This window comes from Petromyzon marinus, chromosome 7 (assembly GCF_048934315.1).
Source record: "Petromyzon marinus isolate PM22_M1 ecotype Great Lakes invasive population chromosome 7, UKy_Petmar_22M1.pri1.0, whole genome shotgun sequence".
NCBI classification, from domain to species: domain Eukaryota; kingdom Metazoa; phylum Chordata; class Hyperoartia; order Petromyzontiformes; family Petromyzontidae; genus Petromyzon; species Petromyzon marinus.
In genome coordinates, this window is record NC_133673.1 from 7996531 (window position 1) to 8016662 (window position 20132).

General features: G+C 47.0%; 1 protein-coding gene across 2 annotated transcripts in view; it reads right to left on the reverse strand.

Annotated features, from left to right (window-relative positions):
• Positions 1-914: 914 nt before the first annotated feature.
• SYT12 (synaptotagmin 12) overlaps positions 915-20132 on the reverse strand; it is a 40930-nt gene continuing 21712 nt past the window's right edge. For both annotated transcript variants that reach the window (XM_032948928.2, XM_032948926.2), the window contains 7 exons: positions 18831-18870; positions 12649-12842; positions 11649-12086; positions 10805-11020; positions 8577-8694; positions 7594-7727; positions 915-6682 (listed from right to left, as the gene is read on the reverse strand). In XM_032948928.2, coding sequence (XP_032804819.1) covers positions 6503-6682; positions 7594-7727; positions 8577-8694; positions 10805-11020; positions 11649-12086; positions 12649-12842; positions 18831-18858 — 1308 coding nt within the window. In that variant the 5' untranslated portion in view covers positions 18859-18870 and the 3' untranslated portion in view covers positions 915-6502. The remainder of the gene's footprint in view (positions 6683-7593; positions 7728-8576; positions 8695-10804; positions 11021-11648; positions 12087-12648; positions 12843-18830; positions 18871-20132) is intronic.

A 20132-nucleotide genomic window follows, 5' to 3' on the forward strand; every position in this document is an offset into this window, starting at 1 on the left:
GCCTCGGGAGTTCATTAAAGCAACCAATCTAGAAATGAGATCAGTCATTGTCATCACTTGAGGATTGCCAAAAAGCTCCATCTTGATGAAGAGGAACAGCTGATTGTATGACTGATTCACAGCAGCTTCGTACTGGGCTGCAGCATCATTTATCTTCATTGCTGGAAACCTCTTCTTTGGAAACCTCCTCTTTAGTGTACAGCCGAGAAAACACAAATAGCGTGCACGACTTTAGTCGTAAACCCAACTGTCGGTGCTGCGGCGACGAAACTTCAGGCATAAACGAAATCCCCCCCCCCCCCCCCCCCCATGAATGTGCAATTGTATCCACGTAGTTTGGATCTTTTTTTGTCCGAAACAAAACGGAGCTGGCTAGCGCGCAGGGTATCTTTGTTTCTTGCCTGGGAGGGAATTGGTCGCCCCACTGCCCCCCACCCCGCCCCCACCCCGCTACTCCCCCACTCCGCTGCTCCCCCACTATTGTCATCACCGTCTTCTCCAAGCTGCATGGACCTATCGAGGACTCAGGCCGTTTCCAGGCCACCACCGGGGCCACGTGGCCCTGGGCTCCCCCAAACTTCCCCGACCGTCCCAGGAGATGGTCAGGCGCGGAAATTCACGGGACAGCCCAAGCAGATCCACGCCGAGGTTTGAACTGATGCGTTTATTGTCATTGTTTTTATCACTCATGGTCAGTTGCCGCCTCTTTGGACGAGAGGAGCCCTTTCTGAAGGGGGTCCCAGACGTAATTTGAGCGTGAAGTCAAGGAGTCTAGCCCAGGGGTGGGCACATTTTTTGACTCGCGGGCCACAATGGGTTCTGAAATTTGACAGAGGGGCCGGGCCAGGAACAAATGGATGGAGTGTTTGTGTGAACTAATATAAATGACATGTAAAAATAATCATATGAAAGGATTTGCCTTTAACAGGTAGCAAAGCATTTATTTGCAAGCCAATTTAACAAATTGCACAAACATGAACAATACAAAAACATATTGTAACTCCCGGTCAAAGTGCGCCATCTAATGGGGAAATGGGGGCATTACAGGAGAAGGGGAAATTTGTATTTAATAATAATAATAATATTTGGACAAGTTCGGCGGGCCGGATTAAAAAGCCCAACGGGCCGTATACGGCCCGGGGGCCGTACTTTGCCCATGTCTGGTCTAGCCGGTCACCAAGGGTTGCCACCTGTCCTGGTTTTCCCAGGAACATTCTTTTTGTTCAGGTTAACTGCTGGCCAGGGAAATCTGCTTAAGTCTTCTGGAACGCTAAAAGTCCCAGTTTTTTTTTGTGAGCTGTGTAACGTTGCCACAGTAAAGACGGCGCCTCTACGTGTGGTTCATCCCCTCTTCTGGGAATTGTGAGGTATTCCTCTGCCCGTGGCGCTTACGTCCCAGATTTATCTCTACGTACCTCAGAGGTGGCAACCCTACCGGTCTGGCATGCACGTGCCTGTGTCCCCCTGTCGGGGGCCGAGATCAGCGGCTGGCACTGCGTGTACTCCGCATTGACCGCAACGTTACCGTGGAGGAACAAACAGCATCCTGAAGGCCCGCTGATGGGCACTGACCTGTTCTAACTTCTATTGAATTCGACAAGCCATCGATGTGGTGAATACTGCTAGATGTATACATTGCCACGTTTGAACAATTATCAAAGCGATGCCCTGCTCAGATGAGAATTGAGGGGGTGCTCATCTCCCGTTTACAGCCCTGAGACAGCGATGTAAATTCCACATTCCTATGGCGGGGTGTGGGGGGTGGCGAGTCTATGCAAAGGACAAAACCACTGTTGACTTCCCTACAAAGTGGTACTCATTTTATTGATCCCATAGAGATGATGGGCTGAGTCAACCCCCAACCAGGATATGAACTCGCAACATGCCGGACCTTTCCAATAGCGAGCCACCTGTTAAGATTTTTAGTTAAACCCCTGGCCTTAACTAATAATCTTAACAGGTACATTAACAATACATTGATGGAAAAGTTAGCACTTTAGATGTCTTTACTGAACAGAAATAATACAGAACCACCAGTACTTGCCTCACCTACCAATAAATGATCGTGAGCAAACAAGCTGCTAGAAACACGAGGAAAACAGATAGCGCCAATCTATTCCAGACTTTACTAAGTCACTGAAATTGAAGAACAAGCGCGAATTAATGCAAGAATATGTATGAAATACATGCCTTGGGGACAAACATCCATTTCGTAAATTATTTATTGTTTTAATTAACAGGAGAGGTGTTGGAATGTCTTATTTGTAACGTCCGGGCAAATAGGCGTGATTGCGATATGTGCAAAAACAGGTTTCCTGCGAGAATAATTAAACAGCTGCTCATTTGGAAAGGTTATCAATGTATTATTTTACTTCTGTTGGTGTAACAAATAAAATGGCACCATTGACGTTTTGCCACCTTGGGTCGTGCCGATATCTAGTCTGGCCCAAGGACCAATGTATTGTTTTCAGCCTCAACGCAAGCTGTCTTGAGGTGGCAGATGTATTTCTTTTTTAACAAAATTGGTGCAGACTAAACTAAAGATTTGCTCGCGAACTGCACTGGATGACAAGCTCGTGAAAGAAGCCACCATCCCACTGCTGATGGCATTTAAGTGCTTACACCATCAGACAAGGTAATTACATTCATGCAGAACAAAATTTGCAGGACACCTGTAAATTATAGTGCTGTGTGAGCGTTGTAGATATCAATGATGTTGAATATATTCATACAAATGAAAACATTGTAAACTTCTGCATCGTGTATATGGTATATTTCCAAAGCAGCTTTTACGTACACAATATTTAAATGTACATTATTTATAAAATATGGATCGTTAAATATATTTCTCCAAAATAAAATCAAGGAAATGTTATATCATCTACCATACATCATTATACCATACATTATTACAAGACATTCAGTAGGTAAAAGTTGTCTATAACAGCAAAATAACTACCGTATCAACTTTCAATGCGCAACGTCTACATTACAACATTCAAAACCTTGTAGTGCAGATGTTACTCCCCAGAATTGATCGAAACTGGATATTATCTCATAATAGTTTGTTTACCTAGCTGATGTTTCCCTGCCTCTTAACATTCACGCATGGATTTGATACATCGAGGAGCTGACATGTAACGCGACTACTGTAACTAGAGCCTGCGAAATTTGTCATTCGTAAAAAAAAAGTCGTCAGTGAATTTCCAACTTTGCCAGGTCCAATCCAGCCCGTGATTCCGCCAGGGTCAGTAAAACAAACACCACCAGTGGATATCGGACTTGGCAGTGCCACAGTGACAGTCGAATTCTCATCACTAGCTCTGAATTAACTGTGAGCATTCCACAAAGTTCGTTTCATTATTTGTAGAAAAGTAAATTTTGGCTCACTTATCATTTTATACCTTTGACCAATCCGCATAGGATGTGCCCGGTTTCACTTAGTCTTGGAACCTAATCGGGTTTGAACCTGGACCGTGATTAGATGGGATACCACCATGTAAAACAGGTGTTATAGGGCTGCACCGTATCACTGTCTGTAGTATTCCATTGGAATATTTTGAGTGTCTAGTATTGAATACAATACCGTTTAAGAAACTACCATATTAAGCACCAGTATTATATATATTTTTAAAACAGCACAAATTTTACCATTTACAGTTTGCCATAAAGACCAGTTTCAGCATATGTGGGTTCTGTTCGAGTAAAATTGTGTCCATATTAGAAATTCCATTTGAAAGCTTGTGTTTAACCGCAATAGTGCATTGTTGCAAGGACTGCCTGCTTACAAAAACAGAGCTATACACTTCTAGATTTGAAGCTTTCGTGACTGCAAGGATCCATACTCTTTGGTTCTATTCGGTAAAGTCACGTAGGTAAAAAATAAAACAACAAAAATCACGACGTTTCGGCCACAACACAAGCAGCCTTCATCAGGTGAAAAATCACGCCGAAACGTCGTGATTTTTGTTGTTTTATTTTGTACCTACGTGACTTTACCGAATAGAACCAAAGCTATACACCTCTTCAGGGGCGGAGCTACAGGAGGGCTGGGGGGGGCTCAGCCCCCCCTGAAATTTTGTGAAAGTCGGTAATCGGGATAACCGGATATCCGGCTGCCGCAAAATTTTGGCTGCCACCGTGTGCTGCCCTGCAGGCTGCCACCTTGTGCTGCCCTGCAGGCTGCCACCTCGTGCTGCCCTGCAGGCTGCTTGAGCGGCAGCCTTTTGAACTTATCGAACTTATTAGCCACATCAGCGGCTCCGACCTATTAATAAACTCCGCGTTCAAATCCAATAAAATTTGTTTTATACATTTGTGGCGCCCATTGGAAAACATAAACACTGGATATCTCAGAATATTGAAGTCAGCCCCCCCAAAGTCAAAATCCTGGCTCCGCCCTGCACCTCTTTTTCCCACATTCAAGCCACGCTGGGGCCATGCCGAGCCTGTCCATCGCATCTACAGGAGGCGCTATAGGTGTTTTTTCCCCACTGGAGGATCCAAGTCATCACACGTAATGAATGGGTCGCGAGTCGCACGTCTGGATCATAATGATTAATTCAGATGTCCTGTGAGGCCAGAGTCCGTTTTCTTGGCCAGTGAAAAACCACCCTTTCTTTAGAACTGCTTCGTTTGTTGTCCTTCCCCGCATATCTCTGATTAGCATGGATGGCTATGCACGGTGCGAAAGAAGTTCAATATACATACGTACAACGTGAACCCCACGCCGTTGGGGCTCAGATGTGCCAGTGCAAGAGGTATAGCAGTGTCACATTGCAGCCCCTGCTTAAAATCCCTGTTTAGCAGGTGAATGATAAATGTATCTTAACCACTGGAAACCAAAACAATGATGTGACCATGGTACTGAGCATAGGCCCCCCTCTTTAAAAATTGTATTCACACACAATGAGGACGTTCTCATGCATATACCATGGTACTGAGCATAGGCCCCCTCTTTAAAATTTTTATTCACACACAATGAGGACGTTCTCATGCATATTCGAATGCAGGCAGACCCTGCACATTGCTATAATGGTTTGTGTTTGGCAATTAGAGAATTAATTAAATGTTGTTTGATTAAATTAGCACACGTGCACTTCATTTGGCTTTGGGTATTGCCACTTGAATCGTTTTCTTTCCAATCGTGTTGTGCCCGATGCGCTGAGTGCACACTGCCCAACGACTGTACTCTTCTCTGTCCCTTTGTTTGTGATTAACGCATACAAGTGATAAAAAACTAGGACTTGTGTAATTGAATGTCACCAAAGGAGTTGTGGAGCAGCGCACACCCGTGCTTATCACTGTACCTCGGAATACGTGGAATTCAAGTTATCACTCCCTTAGTTGCAACTGTAAAATAATTGCCTTGCTTTTTGTCCTCACGCTCGCTAGTGAGTGGACATTTCTTTATTTCACGTGGCTCGAATGCGGCGTTAAACTGTGAGGCCCTCTGCCTTGTGGACTCCGGACAACACCTTGGTGAAGTGGTGAGAGTTGTCGTTCTTGAATGCTCCGCGTGTATGAGAAGGCAAAAGGTCTCCTGTTGTTCCTTCTCTGATAGAAGTGGGAGCAAAGGTGACCGATTAAAACTTACACAGCAATGTAAATGGACGATTTGGAATGGGGTAAATTGTAATGTACACAGGGTAACTGATGGAAGAAAATGAAAGATGCACAAACGGTAACTGGGGAAATGAGCAAATATTAATTATATAGGATTACAACTGGGCCATCTGTTATCAACTATAAAGTAATTACCAAATGAACGAATAATCCTAAACTCGCATTTAAAGTGGACATATTTATAGGTAGTGTTGTTACAGAACATTTTACCTCCAGTCACACTTAACCAAGTCTGTGGTACAATACATTCTTGAAATCTTCAATGGGCTTTGTCGAATAACATCACTGAGCTATCAGCTGAGATGAGACGTTATTTAAAATCAATAAAATACGTAACCTTGGAGTCAAACTTAATAAAAAAAAACACAAACGTTGAAAAGTTACCGGTGGGATTCTGTCCTATTTTATGTTATTCTATCGTATTGGCGAGGACGTGAATGTTCGAACTAATATCATTGCTCACTCCTGGCTAGACACCCTTGCAATAACACATTGGACTTCACTTATTACCGGGGACAAAGTGCTGAGTTTCGTGAGTCTCTGCTTCGTTGCTCGTGGGCGTGAGCAAAGCCCACCGAGCAACGCGGGTGTCGGGCAGGGGACCGTAACGATTGAGTTGCGCCGACGACGTGCAGTCCAAATCCATCCCGACCCACACCGCCGGGCCCCGCGCCCGAATCATCAGCGAGTCTCTCGAGCTATGGGGGGGGGGGGGGGGGTGGGATGCGAGATGCTGTCGTTTCAGCGTTCTGGCTGCAGGTGGTATCTCCCCTTGGCGATCGCGTCTTCCCGCCGTGCGAATGCACGACGGTGGGCGCTTGGCGCTGGGTGGTTGGGTGGTGGCTGGAGCCGCCTGTCCCAGGCTGAGCGCTGTGGCTCACGCGTGGGATTTACGCAACGGGTGCCACATGGACACGGGCCTGCGCAGCGTGGCCAGCATTTGCTGCCAATGTGCGAGTGCCACCCCTGAGCTTTGCGGGCCGATGACCGCGTGGCCGATGTCCTCGGCTCTCATGCCTTCTCTGTGGTCAGCCACCGTCACTCGCAGGGAGATGTCCTGCGTGGAGGAAAAAAAAAACGATATTGGCAAAATGTTCGAAAAGCTGTGACGATGACCTTCATGCTACCCAATGAAAATCCTAGTGAGATGACAGAAGAGATATCGACAAGCGATAGAGATGCGGTTAGATAAATGTAGACGTAAATAGAGCTGTAGTGAATGAGAGAAGATGCATTCGCTTGATATGTTTATCACGATATGAATTGGAGCTGATATTTATACACCCCTATTTTTGTCATTAATCCAGCCCCCCCCCCTCCCCACCCCTGAGCTAATTGGGCCCTACGCTTTGGCTTGGTTCACTTACGTCGAGCACCACCATTGATGCTGCTGTCCAATTTGTACACCCATTGGTCTACAAAAGATAGCCCTGCGTGTGGTTGCATAAACACTGACCAGACCATCGACCATGCAGTGAACCGCTGTGGAAGCATCGAGAGCAAACAGAGCACTCCACCACACATCACCTACAGCCATCGACCCAAGCCGTTTCCTGGCTGCTAACTGATCCAGACACAGACTTTAAGTTGCTATTCATTCAACCGCACCTCCTATTAGCACGGTTGGCTACGTACGGTGCGAAAGAAGTTCAACATACAGCCGTACATAAGAGAGAGAGAGAGAGAGTGCTATGGACTGGTTCAAAACAATGTGAAAAGATATTGGATTTGAATGAATGAGCAGCTCATAGCTTTGAGTGACCGGTCTAATTCAGAAGTGAATCCAGAAATCGCCCTGTGGTATCGTCTTCCAGGGCCATACTCAAACGTGTGGTGCCCCCCCCCCGCCCCATCCCCTTGTGTGCTGCGTTGGCCCGTACAGGTGCTCGTAAACACCACTCGATGCAATAGTCTGTCAAGCAGGACAGGGCATGCGCGTCTGTCAGCGTCAGAAGAGTGCTTGCTCGCCTGCAGTGTGCTGGCGGGCACGGAGAAGATGATGGCATCGTTGTAGACAGGATTCCTCTCGTCTCTCTTTGTCACCGTCTTCTTCTTGCTCACCTTGCGGCCGCCCTGCAGGAGGTACACCTTCACAAAGGGGGCTGCGTGCAGCCAGGCAGATGGCAGACGCAAGACAAAAAGATCTCCCATATAGCCTTGACATGCTTTTGGGGCAAGTGCTGTCAGTGAGCACCTAAGAAGGCCGGAACGGCAGACGAGTGGGTGGGTGGCCAGCACCACACAGTGCCAGGTACTGATTTTGAGGCTGACTCAACCTAGGGGGTGACCCAGGACCGGTTTAGATGATCGTCACTGGTGTTGACAGTAAGTGGGTCGCCGAGTTCGTAGCGCAGCGCGTTAACCACCACACTACCGCTTCCCAGATGGCAGACAGACACACGCGCACACACACACACACGGGTTAGTGTGGATGAATGGATGGGGTTACCAACAGCACAACATCATCACTCATCACCTTCCCATAATGTACATGAGCCATACTGGTCAGCGCGAGCTAGTGAAGGCAGGAGAGCAGAGAAGCGCCGTGCACTACTCTTCGCCGCTCGCCATCAGCATATAATAACATTATGTAACACGTTTTTTTTTGTTCCGGGATAGTAAGTGTTATTTTCTAATTGCTTAAACCTCAAAAGTATAGAAAATAGCGATTATTCCCCACAAACTTTGCTTTTGTGACCAAGACTTTACGTGAAGGAATGCACACGTTTTCTCATTGAAAATAGGTAAATTTCAAAATATCAGTGTCCTGGTCACAAAAGCAAAATTTGTGGGGGGATAATATCAATTTTCTGTACGTTTGAGGCATAAGCAATTAGAAAATAACACTACCCAGGAACAACATTTTTCTTGTTACACATTGTAATGAAAAGACATCGCACACGCCCGTGATCAGATGCACGTATCGCGAACGTTGGAGAGCGACGCCTCACCGCCGCTCTCTCGTCCTTGGGGCCACTCCAGGCCCTTTGCCTTGACCACAACGACCGTGAGCCGCTCCGCCGTGGGCAGGTAGCTGAGCGAGAGGAGGACCTCCCCGCAGCACTCCGCCTGCACCACCGCGGAGTCAAACGTCGCCCACGTCGGCGATGACAAGAACCGCAGGGGGTAAAGTCAGAGTCGGGAATGTTCATTTATCCTGGACAAATCCGATGAGCTATGAAGCTCTTTTTGTTCTCACCGATGTCCAATAGGGGACGGGTTGGAAAGTTAAAACAACAAACGATACGAAAAACAACCGATAGGAATGCAAAGTATAGGCAAGGTAAGCGAATCACTAAAACAAATGTGTTGTTAGTATTTACGTATTTCAAGGAAGCAACATCCCAAAGCACGCACAGTGTCTTAGCTTGTAGATAAGTAACCTAGGCTGTATTCCAGGCTGACAGCGTTTAAAGTTATGTTAATGAGAAGAACAGACGTTGACGCTTTACGGTCAGACGTGCTATTATAGCACTTTAGTCATGTCCCTGGAATGTCACACAATCACTCGTACGATTACACATACTCTATTGTAAACTTAATAACTCGAACATTTGCAAGTATTCTTTAGTTTCTTTCATTTGCCTTTTCCTCCTGTGCGCAAACTTGGTTGCATGCAACTGAAACGCTGATGCGTGGACGTCTGCAACCGGTTACGAGCGGTTGATGAACCAGTTGCTTCGAGCAGAGAGACTCTTTTTAGAGGAATCCGCTCAGTAATTTTGGTCGTTGAAATCCCAAATGCGCTGTTTAATTGCTTTGTTCCGCAACTGCTCGCTCGGATGCGGACAAATAACATATATAAATATTGCCAGAAAGGGTAAAACCTATTCTTATTTTTCGTACTTTGATACTGGTAAAAAGGTCCCATGATATAGCTGCTCACACCGAGCTATGAATGCTCTGATAGTGGCATTGTCTTTGTACTGTTCGCCTTTTGGCGTTCTCTGGCCTGACACTGGTGGTGAGACTAGGCCCTAAAGAAGTCTGTCTCTGATGTAAGCCAATCAGTTTCAGAGTATGTTTGTTTGCATGTTCATCACAAGCATCGTGTGTGGTTAATGCAGACTTGATTCCTTGCAAAATGTTTCTATTGGGTGTTTGAACATTTTAACACCTATTCTTGGTTCTTTCGGTAAAGTTACGTAGAAGGGAAACAATAAAATAATAAAAATATAAAACAATAAAATTCCTGCAGTCACGAAAGCTTTAAATCTAAATTTTAACACCTGTTTTATTTTGACTTAAAACTTTCGTGACTGCAGGAATTCATATTCTTGGTTCTTTCGGTAAAGTCACGGAGATAGAAAATAAAAATAATAAAATTTGATTCAATATACAAATAAAAAATACAAAAAATAATCACGGCAAAAAAACACGATAAAAAATTGTAAAATTAAATTATAAAAAAAAGTTATTGTGCTTTTTTTGCTTTTATTATTTTCAAAAATGTTTTTTTTCTATCTACGTGACTTTACCGAAAACACCAAGAATATCAATACCTGTTTTATTGCCAGAGACTGTAAAACCTATTATTTTTCAAGTGCTATTTTGTTTAACCAGGTGATAATTCAAGAGACCAAGATTATTTAAGTCTCACTGGCAAGGGTGACCGGGGGTCACCAAAATGACAAGAGCAAAACAGATGAAATACAAGTACAGCAAATGGAGCTAATGAAAAAAATCTGAATAAAATAATCTGCATCATGTGGTAATTGTAGAATATTACGTAAAATAAATAAATATTCTCGACTGTGTTTGTGTGATGGGTCATCAGCCTCCTATCCCTTTTAGAACAACATTAGAATTCAGGAGCGATGCTCTTGCCTGTCTTTTTCGCGCGTGTGTGTATTTAACAAAAATAAACCTGTGCGGTTTTCGCGCACACGGTGCAACCCTTGCTCACATAACGGCTCTTAGTTTATGTCACTGCGCATTGATTCACTCGCGTCCGGGAAATCGGAACAACAACAAAAACAATTGCGCCGCATGAGAATTAGACAGCATAGCGCGAACATATATCGATGCTAAATAATACATTCCCTCTCGCGTTAGTCGAGTGCTTGCAGATGTTAATTAAGTCACGCGTTTGTGAGAGCGATCTGGCCGCGGAACTGATGGTCCACGTGTAGGCCCGGATTTATGGAGCCGAATCCCAATGCTCGCAGACGCAGCCGACCTGGCTGGAGTCCTGCAGGTAGAGCCAGGTGCTGAAGGGCCGCACGGGGAGGTCCAGGTCTCCGAGCCTCAGCTCGGCGGTCCCCATGCTGAACTGGCGGCCGTTGCTGTCCAGGCCGAGCGCGGTGAAGGCGAGCGTCGTGTCGTCCACAGCGGCCGCATCCAGCGGCATCACGAGATGCTCATCGAACGGCACGGACGCGGCGCTGTGGTGAACCTGCACACGCGCGTGCGCGCGCATGCACACACGGGGTCGGATCCTCGTGCGGTGTCGTAGGAGCAGAGCAAACTCTCGACTGTGCCACCCTGGACCATTGCGCTGGGTGCACCGGTGCCGGGCTACCGTTGGACCCTTTCATTATCTTGCACCAAGGCCCCTTTGAATTTTTGCTATGTCTCTGTGAATTTGGATGTTGTCTTAATATTAATATTACATCTGTTGTGGGATGCTGTTGGCATGAATGACGCGATAGAAATTTAAACATAGTATTTATGGCTAAAATGTTCATCGAGTTTTTTTTCTGCGTTGAGATGTTTGGCCAATTCCTTGGGAGAAAACTGGAGAGCCTGCAGAAACCCCTACACATGTAATGACGCGCACTGATATCTCTCCACAAATACAATAGCAAAATCCATGTCTCTGCCATCTCCTCGTCACATCTCAGCCCAAGCCTACAAAATCACAGCATCTCACGGCGGTCGTGGCCCAAAGCCATGAGGCTGGGTTATGTCCAGCGGGCCAAGAGAGTCGAGGTTCAGAAACCCGGCTCACAAAAAAACCACGGCGGGGGGTAAGAAGGAAACCTGGGCCGGCCCCGGCCACGTCCCGGTGAGAGCCCCCCCACCTTGGAGGTGCACGCCACGCGGTTCCCGGGCCTCAGGCCGAGCTGCACGAAGCAGCGGTGCACGGGGACCCCCTCGGCCTCCCCCAGCTCCTTGCCCTGCAGCAGGGTGACGGCGAGAAGGCCCGCGTGGGCGTCCATCTCCACGCACACCTCGAGCTGCGCCGCGGGGCCCTCCGAGCAGCCAAAGTCCTGGCCGATTGACGACACCGAATTGAGGGACTCGGCCGAGAAGGAGCGGCCCATGGAGCCGTAGCGGCCGAGCGAGCCGCGGCGGGACAGGGAGCTGTCGAGGGCGGTGGAGCTCAGCTCGCCGACGACGTCCGTGCCGTCGTCGTCTTCGGCGGCGGCGGGGTCCAGGATGTACGGCGGTCCCCCGTCCACCACCCGCACCGCGTGCTCGCGGGACGGATGCGCCGGCTTGGCCGAGGACGCGTGGCACTGATGGGGAAAGACGCGGTGAGAGACCACGGGAAGGGGATTAGCACGGCTTCGTTCATTCATTACGAGCCGCGTCTGCATTCTCTTAATTGGCGGGTCGTTAGTTGTGTATTTGTATTTTGCCCGTTTGTTTGGACGAGTGAGTCAAATAATAATGTTGATGATGACGACGATAATTGATTCAAAACCATGATGCATACGTTTATGATTAAAACGATGATGATGATGATGATGGCAATGCACAGTTCCCGACCACGCTCTTAACGATGGTGGTGAAAATGTGAGAATAACCTGTCAGTGCATTGCGCATTTATCGTGGTGATGAATCTCCTGCGTGTGGTTTTCGCAGTGATGCACGTTATGGCTCAATGATGATCATTTATTGAATGGCAAAATAAAAAACAACCACAGCATTGCCCAGAGGTATTTCCCCACTTCCACCCCGCCCTCCACCTCCCTCCCCAACCCACCGTCCCCCCCACCTCCCCCCGTTCCCCCCACGTTCCCCCCACCTTTCCATACCCCACCTTCCCCCCCACCTTCCTCCCCCCCCACTCCTTACTCTCTGGGCTCCGGAGGGCCACGCGCGCCCGTACTTGGCCTCCAGGTATCGCCAGTCGAAGTTGGGGAAGGGGGACCGCGGCGTGGAGGCCCCCGAGCGCCACAGCTGCCAGAGGTTGGCGGCGGCCACGAGCACGATGGCGAGGGCGCCCAGCGCCAACACCGGGGCCTCCCAGCCGCCCACCTCCCGCACCACTGCGGTGGACATCGCGCACACAGCCGTGGAGTCGTGGATAAACGGCCGTGCTGGTGCCCACCTCTCCCTCCTCCCCACGACGCTACTCGCATACCCCTCTCCACCGCCAACAAGCGGATGGAGATCGTGGCTGATGAAAGTGTTGGCTATGGTAATGTGTGTCGGGCGCTGCGGTGGACTTTCCGCGTCTCTCTCCCCGTGGTCCCGTGGATTTTTCTCCGGGTCCTCCGGTTTTTTCCTCCACATTTAGAAACATGCGTTTAAAGTATTTGGCTGCTATACATTTCCACGTGATAAACTACTTGTTTGAGCGATCATTTGTGGCCAGGTCGCTTCTGAAAAAGAGCTATATAGCTCAGTGAGTCTTATCTGGTAAAATAAAAAAATTGTTTAGATTTATTTAGGTATATACACCGTATGTTGAACTTATTTCGCATCGTACGTAGCCAAACGTGGTAATCGGAGGTGTGGTGGAAGGACAACAATCTAAACACAAAAAGCAGTTCTAAAGAAATGAGTTTTCAATCTAAACGTAAACGTGCATAGCTCCAGTGGCTTCCTAATATCGGAAGGAAGAGCGTTCCAGACAGCCGCAGAAGCGCATCTGAAAGCACGCGATGCGGTGACCACCGTCTTTGTTCAATAGCTAACCCAAACGCCGCTGTAAGGATGACCGGAGTTCACGTGATGGTTTATGCTCCTTGACGAGATCAGCAAAGCATTGTGGTTCATTTGTGGCAGGCAATGTGTGTGTGATGAGTGCGACCTTGTAATGTATTCGCTCAGCAACTTTCCTTCCTTCTGCCAGATCTCACAGCTGTTGCTCAATCAACACCTCATCACCATCTCGCCGATCCATCCACCTGGCGTCACTGTAATTCTTTCATACATCGCTTGAATTGCGCTCTGTATTTATACTTGAAACTTAACCGTACTATTTATAACCCCTGAACAATGGGGATAGTATAGCAAGTAGATCTATTGATGAGCTGTTTCGTGTGGGTTTGAGTGTTTCCCCCTCATGTGTAGGAGTTATCCAGACCTGACTTACAGTACCCCGGTGTTTACAAATTGAGTTGTATCTGCGGGGACTGCTATATCGGGGAGACAAAGCGACATATCTCTGACCGAATTCGCGAGCACAAATCAGATTTGAAACACGGTAGAACGAATTCTTCTGCCGTGGCTGATCATTGTTACAATGCTGTGGGTGATCATGATATTGTTTTCTCCGATACCAAGGTGCTCTGCAAACCTACCGGTTATTATTAGAGATTTGTCCACGAGGCCATCCAGATTTACAAACACAGACACAACTTCAACCGAGAGGATGGTTTCAAATTGAGCAATCACTGGAAAGATGTTATAGATCAAGTCAAACGTTAACTGCCTTTCAATTTTTTGTACAGCCATTTCCTTTTCTCAGTGGTTGTATATCAAACTTTAACTACCTTATGATTGAACAACCGTTTGCCGCCGCTTTCAAAAAATGGAGCTGTACACATGAAGCAGGTGTCTTCCTCCCCCCGACCCCCACGCAGCATAACAAAAAGGTGGGTTTTACCCACTCTCGTGCAGTAGTCTATCAAAAGGCTGCTTAACCCAGCCCTCCCACCCACCCACGCCCCCTTACTGACTCCACCCCCCCCTCCCTTAACCTGTATATAATCCCGGTCGTCTCTGAACTGTGTTCCTGACACAGATATTCTGCGTTGACTATTCCACCTGAAGACGGAAGCTTGTGTTGCCTCCGAAACGTCGTGATTTAATTGTTTTCTTTTATTTTGTTTTATTTTATCTACGTGACTTTACCGAATAAAACCAAAGAGTGTTTATCCAGACCTTTGTTTTCCTCCCACGAGGGAACAAATACGATAACAAATTGTACTTAAACAAATTATCCAAGTAGGGCCTTTTTGAATTTGGTCACATTTGTTGGAATTCGGTTCCTCAGAGAACCCCAACTATGGGTGGCCTGCATGAACTCCATCAGCAACGTTATAAATATATAATGCATTAATACCCGTGTGCAAATTGTTCTCATGAATGAATGATGAGTCAGATTTTCATTTACGTTAACCGCTTGAAAAGGACATTCAAATGTGCTGAGAAAAAGGGGCAAATCCCGACTCGCCAATAACTTGGGTCGTATAAAATCTGGACCTCGCAACAAAACGCACACACACCAACAAAACAAACCGCACGCGTGCGTTGCCGTGTGCTTGTTATGAGCCTCAACGCGTGACTAAACAAGCCGGAAAAAAAGGTTCCCCGTATAACCTTAACAGACTGTAGGGGCAAGTGCTGTTAGCGAGCACCTATGAAGGCCGGAACAGTACACGAGGGTGTGGGTGGCCAGCACCACGCCCGACCGCCTTTGCCTCCCTAGTGGCGATGTTTATACATCGCACCAGGTACTCATTTGAGACTGAGTCGACCTAGGGGAGGCCGGGTACCGGTTCAGATAATCGTCACTGTGGTGTTGGCTGTGAGCGGGAATCGAACCCGGGTTGCCAGGTTCATAGCGCAGCGTAGCGCTAACCGCTACACTACCGCTCCCCACACACACAGACATCGTCCTCTATTCGTGTACATAAAAGAAATGCAAATAACCCATGTTGATAAAAAAGCCAACTTCCAACATATGAGGCTTTCAAAGGCCGCTTGGATATTCACTGATGGTGTGTGTTTTGAGAAGAGCTCAGCTTATCTTGGCAAAGCGTTTCATGTTTGAATATGAGCGGCGGGTGTCTGACGGTACATCCTCATGCGTCGATGTGTTATAGGTTTTCCTATGCCATGCCTTGCAAATGATATTTTTCAAAGACCTGTCCGTAATTTTTCCCCATCGCATCCACGCACGCCTTGCACGATTGTTGGCCAAGAGCTTTCACAGCTGCACGCTGACTTAAAACGAGCCTGCCCTTCAAATGTTTCATCAATTTTAAAATCTCTACTTTCAAACAGCCCCCTTCTCCCCGTGGAGATTCCAAAATGCAAATATTTTTTTAAGTGGTGACGCAGTGCACGCATCGATTCATTTTTCACGCCCGTCGATCAACAATGCAATGCGGTTAATGTTCAGTATTCTAGAATTGAGCGTGGAGCGGTGGTGCAGTGGCCCGTGCACTGAACTGCGAAGCCAGCGACCTGAGTTCGATTTCCGACCCCAATTGGCACCAGCAGCGAGCTTATATCTGAACTCCCTTAGCCTCACTTCACAAAACCCAAATTGCCCAGCAAGGTTAAACAACCTCCATCCACATGGCATTGGGAGGCCTTCATCCAGCAGTGGATTGTAATTAAATGTTTTTAATATATGATATTTGTATTACATTAACTCATCGGTGATTTCGTGTCATATCCACACTGGTGTCTGAAACAAACACTGGTGTGTGCTGTCTGAAATAAAATTACAATAAAATATTGTCGTACCCTGTTTCCATGCCTTTATTTCACTCGCTCGTATAAATTATATAGATATTTATTATTACAAAACAAAAGGTGAGATATTAGGGTCTTTTGTTCTCTACTTCAGGTCAATGAACTGTGCATAATAACAATGATATTTAGTTTCAGGTGCTACTGCCTCACACAACGTGGCGCAATCCACAAACACGGGGGCGTGTGTATTATTAAGATTGTTCAGCCAATCTCTTTATGAGTGTTCATACATCTAAAACCACTGTATTGTTTCACCCCGCTATTACGATTGCAATTAAATTTGCAAACAAGGAAAGCTGAATCGCAGGCACGCCTCTATTAACCAACGATCTAAACAACATACATTCGTCTAAGCGACGGAATATGAAACAATTTACTTGTGTTAAATAAACGCTTCTTATTGATTGATTATCCTTGCGCAGCTTCATTATAAGTAGCTCTAAATGTTGCCCACAAAGGGCCTCTTGCTTATGTCAGTAAATTTGACTTATTATAGTCGGTCAAATGGACCATGAAACACAAAATGCGATGGCCGATGAAGATGCAAAAAAATGTCCCGTCAGGAGACGCCAAACACGCTGCTTTCAGCTCTCACCGTCCCTTCTGAAGGACGGCGCACTCCATCCGGCCACTCCGAAGGTGTGCTCTACTGACTCACGGTGGAGACACTCCAAAAGGAAAAACAAATTGTGAAGCCAGTCCAGTTAGGTGAACGAGACATAGCTACCTTTGATGTACACTCTATGTATCACTGACAATGCCCTGAAAATGTATTCCCAAATTTTCATCAGAATGGTTATGAATTCACGTAACCGAACAGTGTCATTCAATAAGTAAATAAATGTATACATACATCTCCACTGTTATGATAACGTAAACACGAATGACAGCCGAGGCACCGGGGCCGGTTAAACCCACATGCAGCCAGTAAGTCCCGGCTGCCGGTAATCCCTTGCCACAATTACTATCGGCAGCCAAGAGCCTCCATTGCTACGGCTGAGGTCAACCCTAGGAGCCACCACCCCATACGCGTAATGGCTTTGTTACTGTTCCAAATCATACATTTATCCAAACAAAGGGAGTGCAACGAGCGATATGGAAAGGGCTAGAACTGTAATCCACTTTGCTCTTGTGTGAATTTATGAAATGTGCTAGACCTTGGCCTATCTAGGAGCATTTAAATTGTTACCGAATGTAAATCGATTGTTTGTAATATAATAATATTGTACAGTCCTTTGGCAATCCACTGCTGGATGAAGTTCTGCATATGCGGTGTTGGTCCTGACGGTTGTTTAATCATACGTCACCATGCTGGTCAGTGTGGGTTGGTGCAAGGAGAGGCCATGGTCCGATTCAGATTTGACTCGCCACTGATGTTGACCGTGGCCATGAATCAATCTCAGGGTGTCAAATTCACTGCACAGTGAAACAAACCACTTCGCTACCGCTCCATCCAAATTGGTCGTTCATAAAAAATAGTTTTGTGTGCGTAAAAAGTAACCACATAAAATGCGCGCTGATTTTAGATGCACGTAGCAGCTAATCTACCTTTGATATTTCAGTGGAAACAGCCCCAATGATGCCCGTGCTCTGTGTGTCTATGACATCTCCGCCTGAACCGTCCGTCCGGGATACCTCGGTGTGTTCCCCACGCGTTTCCCTATAGATCCGCAGGCTTTTTGCGCAATTAAAACAATAAAATCACCAATTCCATTGCAAATTCACCCGCGCGCTTTGATCGATACCTAAAATAAATATAAAAGCGCTCCACTGGGACACAGGGCCCAATTTATTTATCACGTCATATTCGATTCCAGTCAGGGTAAATTAAGATTAATGCCGAACCCCGCGCGTATTGTTACGCAACTCTGCTCCCCGTGTAATGCACCGAGTCACTGTGCCGAGCATATGAGCTCTTTAAATCACCTGTCTTGGCAACACCTGCCGTGAGGAATTATCATGGCCAGACCGCTTGGATTCAGTGTTAATTAACTGACTGTAGCAATCACAAAAGCAACCCTAAGTTGTTTTTGTCCCTTGTGCTTTAGAGCAAAGCTGTTCAGATTTAAATTAGTTTTCCTTCCATGTAGTGAGCATCCCCGCTGTTTTTTGTCCATTGCTTTATTTGCTTTTGAGGTCAGTGAGATTTCACTTTTTAAACGGCACGCACATTTAAACTCACAATCGGTTGCATTTTCCTTCGTTGATTCGATTTTCTAACCAGTTCGTTTAGAAACGAAATGCTGTGTATGCACACACATGATCATGGCCTGAGTGTTTGGGAAGAGCAGCTTAAGAAGTGAACGATACTGAGTGAACAATAACCTCCTTGTCCTGGCTAGCAGCCTCGGCGCTAGAGGGTGGATGCTTAGGAGTGCATCGTATGTACGTTGCACATCTTTCGCACCGCACGCAGCCAACCGTGCTAATCGGAGGTGCAGAGGGATTGCAGGGGGCAAAGAGAAAGAAGCAGATGAGGGGTGCCGTGCCTCCCCCCCCCCCCCCCCGTCTCGCCCACCACCCCCCTTCAGGCCGTTACGTACCGGTGGACTGATGAAGCCTCAAATCCATCTCCAGGGATCCCTTCACCCGACAGCGACAAAGGAAAACGCATCTCGGGTTAGTCGAGTGAAGCACGCACTTGTTCTATACGTGCGGTGCATACATTACAGGTCGGTGTAGCAACGTGGATGTGCACAGTGCGAGCGCAAACGCACAGCTGCCTGCATTATACACGGGGTTCATCATCATCATCACCATCAGCAGCAGCAGTAGCCATGATCAATCCACTGCTGGATGAAGGCCTCCCCCCCAAGCCGTCGCCAGCTCTCACAGTCCTGAAAAGTAGCAAGCCACCTCGCACCTGCGTTATGGGCCGAGTTCCTAGCTCCATCTCTGCCGTGGGAAGTGCTCGCACGCTCTCAATGGTAGTAAGGGGTTAAAGTTCAAAATACAACGTGTGCAATTGTGTATAAAAATAGGCTCGCTATAGCACCAGTGTCATTGATAAAAAGACTGCCTTGTAATTGTAAAAGATGGAATATAATGAGCTCATGTTTTTCTTTTTTGGGTGTGCAATGGCCCTGACTCGGTGCTCTTGTGACTGTCTCAGCGGTGGGCGAATCGGAGTTGCGTGTTTGTGGTTACGTGACCACCTTCGTGTGCCACCGAGCACGTTGCTGGGCAAACGATATACACACACACACGCAGACCAGTACCCGCGTACAACACACGCAATAATCATCATGTACATCATAACAGCTGGTCCTATACAACGTTAACGGAAGATAGACGACCCTAATATAACGCCCGGTTAGAGGCCATTGAGAGCCTAATAGGCTGTCTTTCAAGGGAGAAATCTAATTATATGCCCCCACATATTACTAAAATAATGGTTTAATTTTTCACTGCCACCAGGTCTAATATTGTGGAGAACTATTTCCATGGCAGTCTACATCATTGGGTGGAGCGGCAATGCAACGTTTGGAGCACTGCACTTACGAACTCGGCGACAGCTGGATTCCTGATTGCAGCTAACATCAGTGGAGAGTGATATCAGAACTGATCGTGAGCCCCCCCCTTCAGCAACTCCCACTGACCAATGTGGTGAAGTATGGTCACACAACACTCATGATCGGCATGGCGTGGGAAGCCGTTAGCGAGCAGTGTATTGACAACGAGTTGAAAAGTATGGTTCGTATTACCGTCGTTATTATAACAAATTAAACAGTACAACCCTTCTCCTCCACCTCTCTTAAATTGTTTAGTTGCGTTGGGATCGTGTTCCGCGAATTGTCGCCTGGTTGAGTGAGCCTCGCAGCGCGCCCTAACGAGCTCGCGTTTTG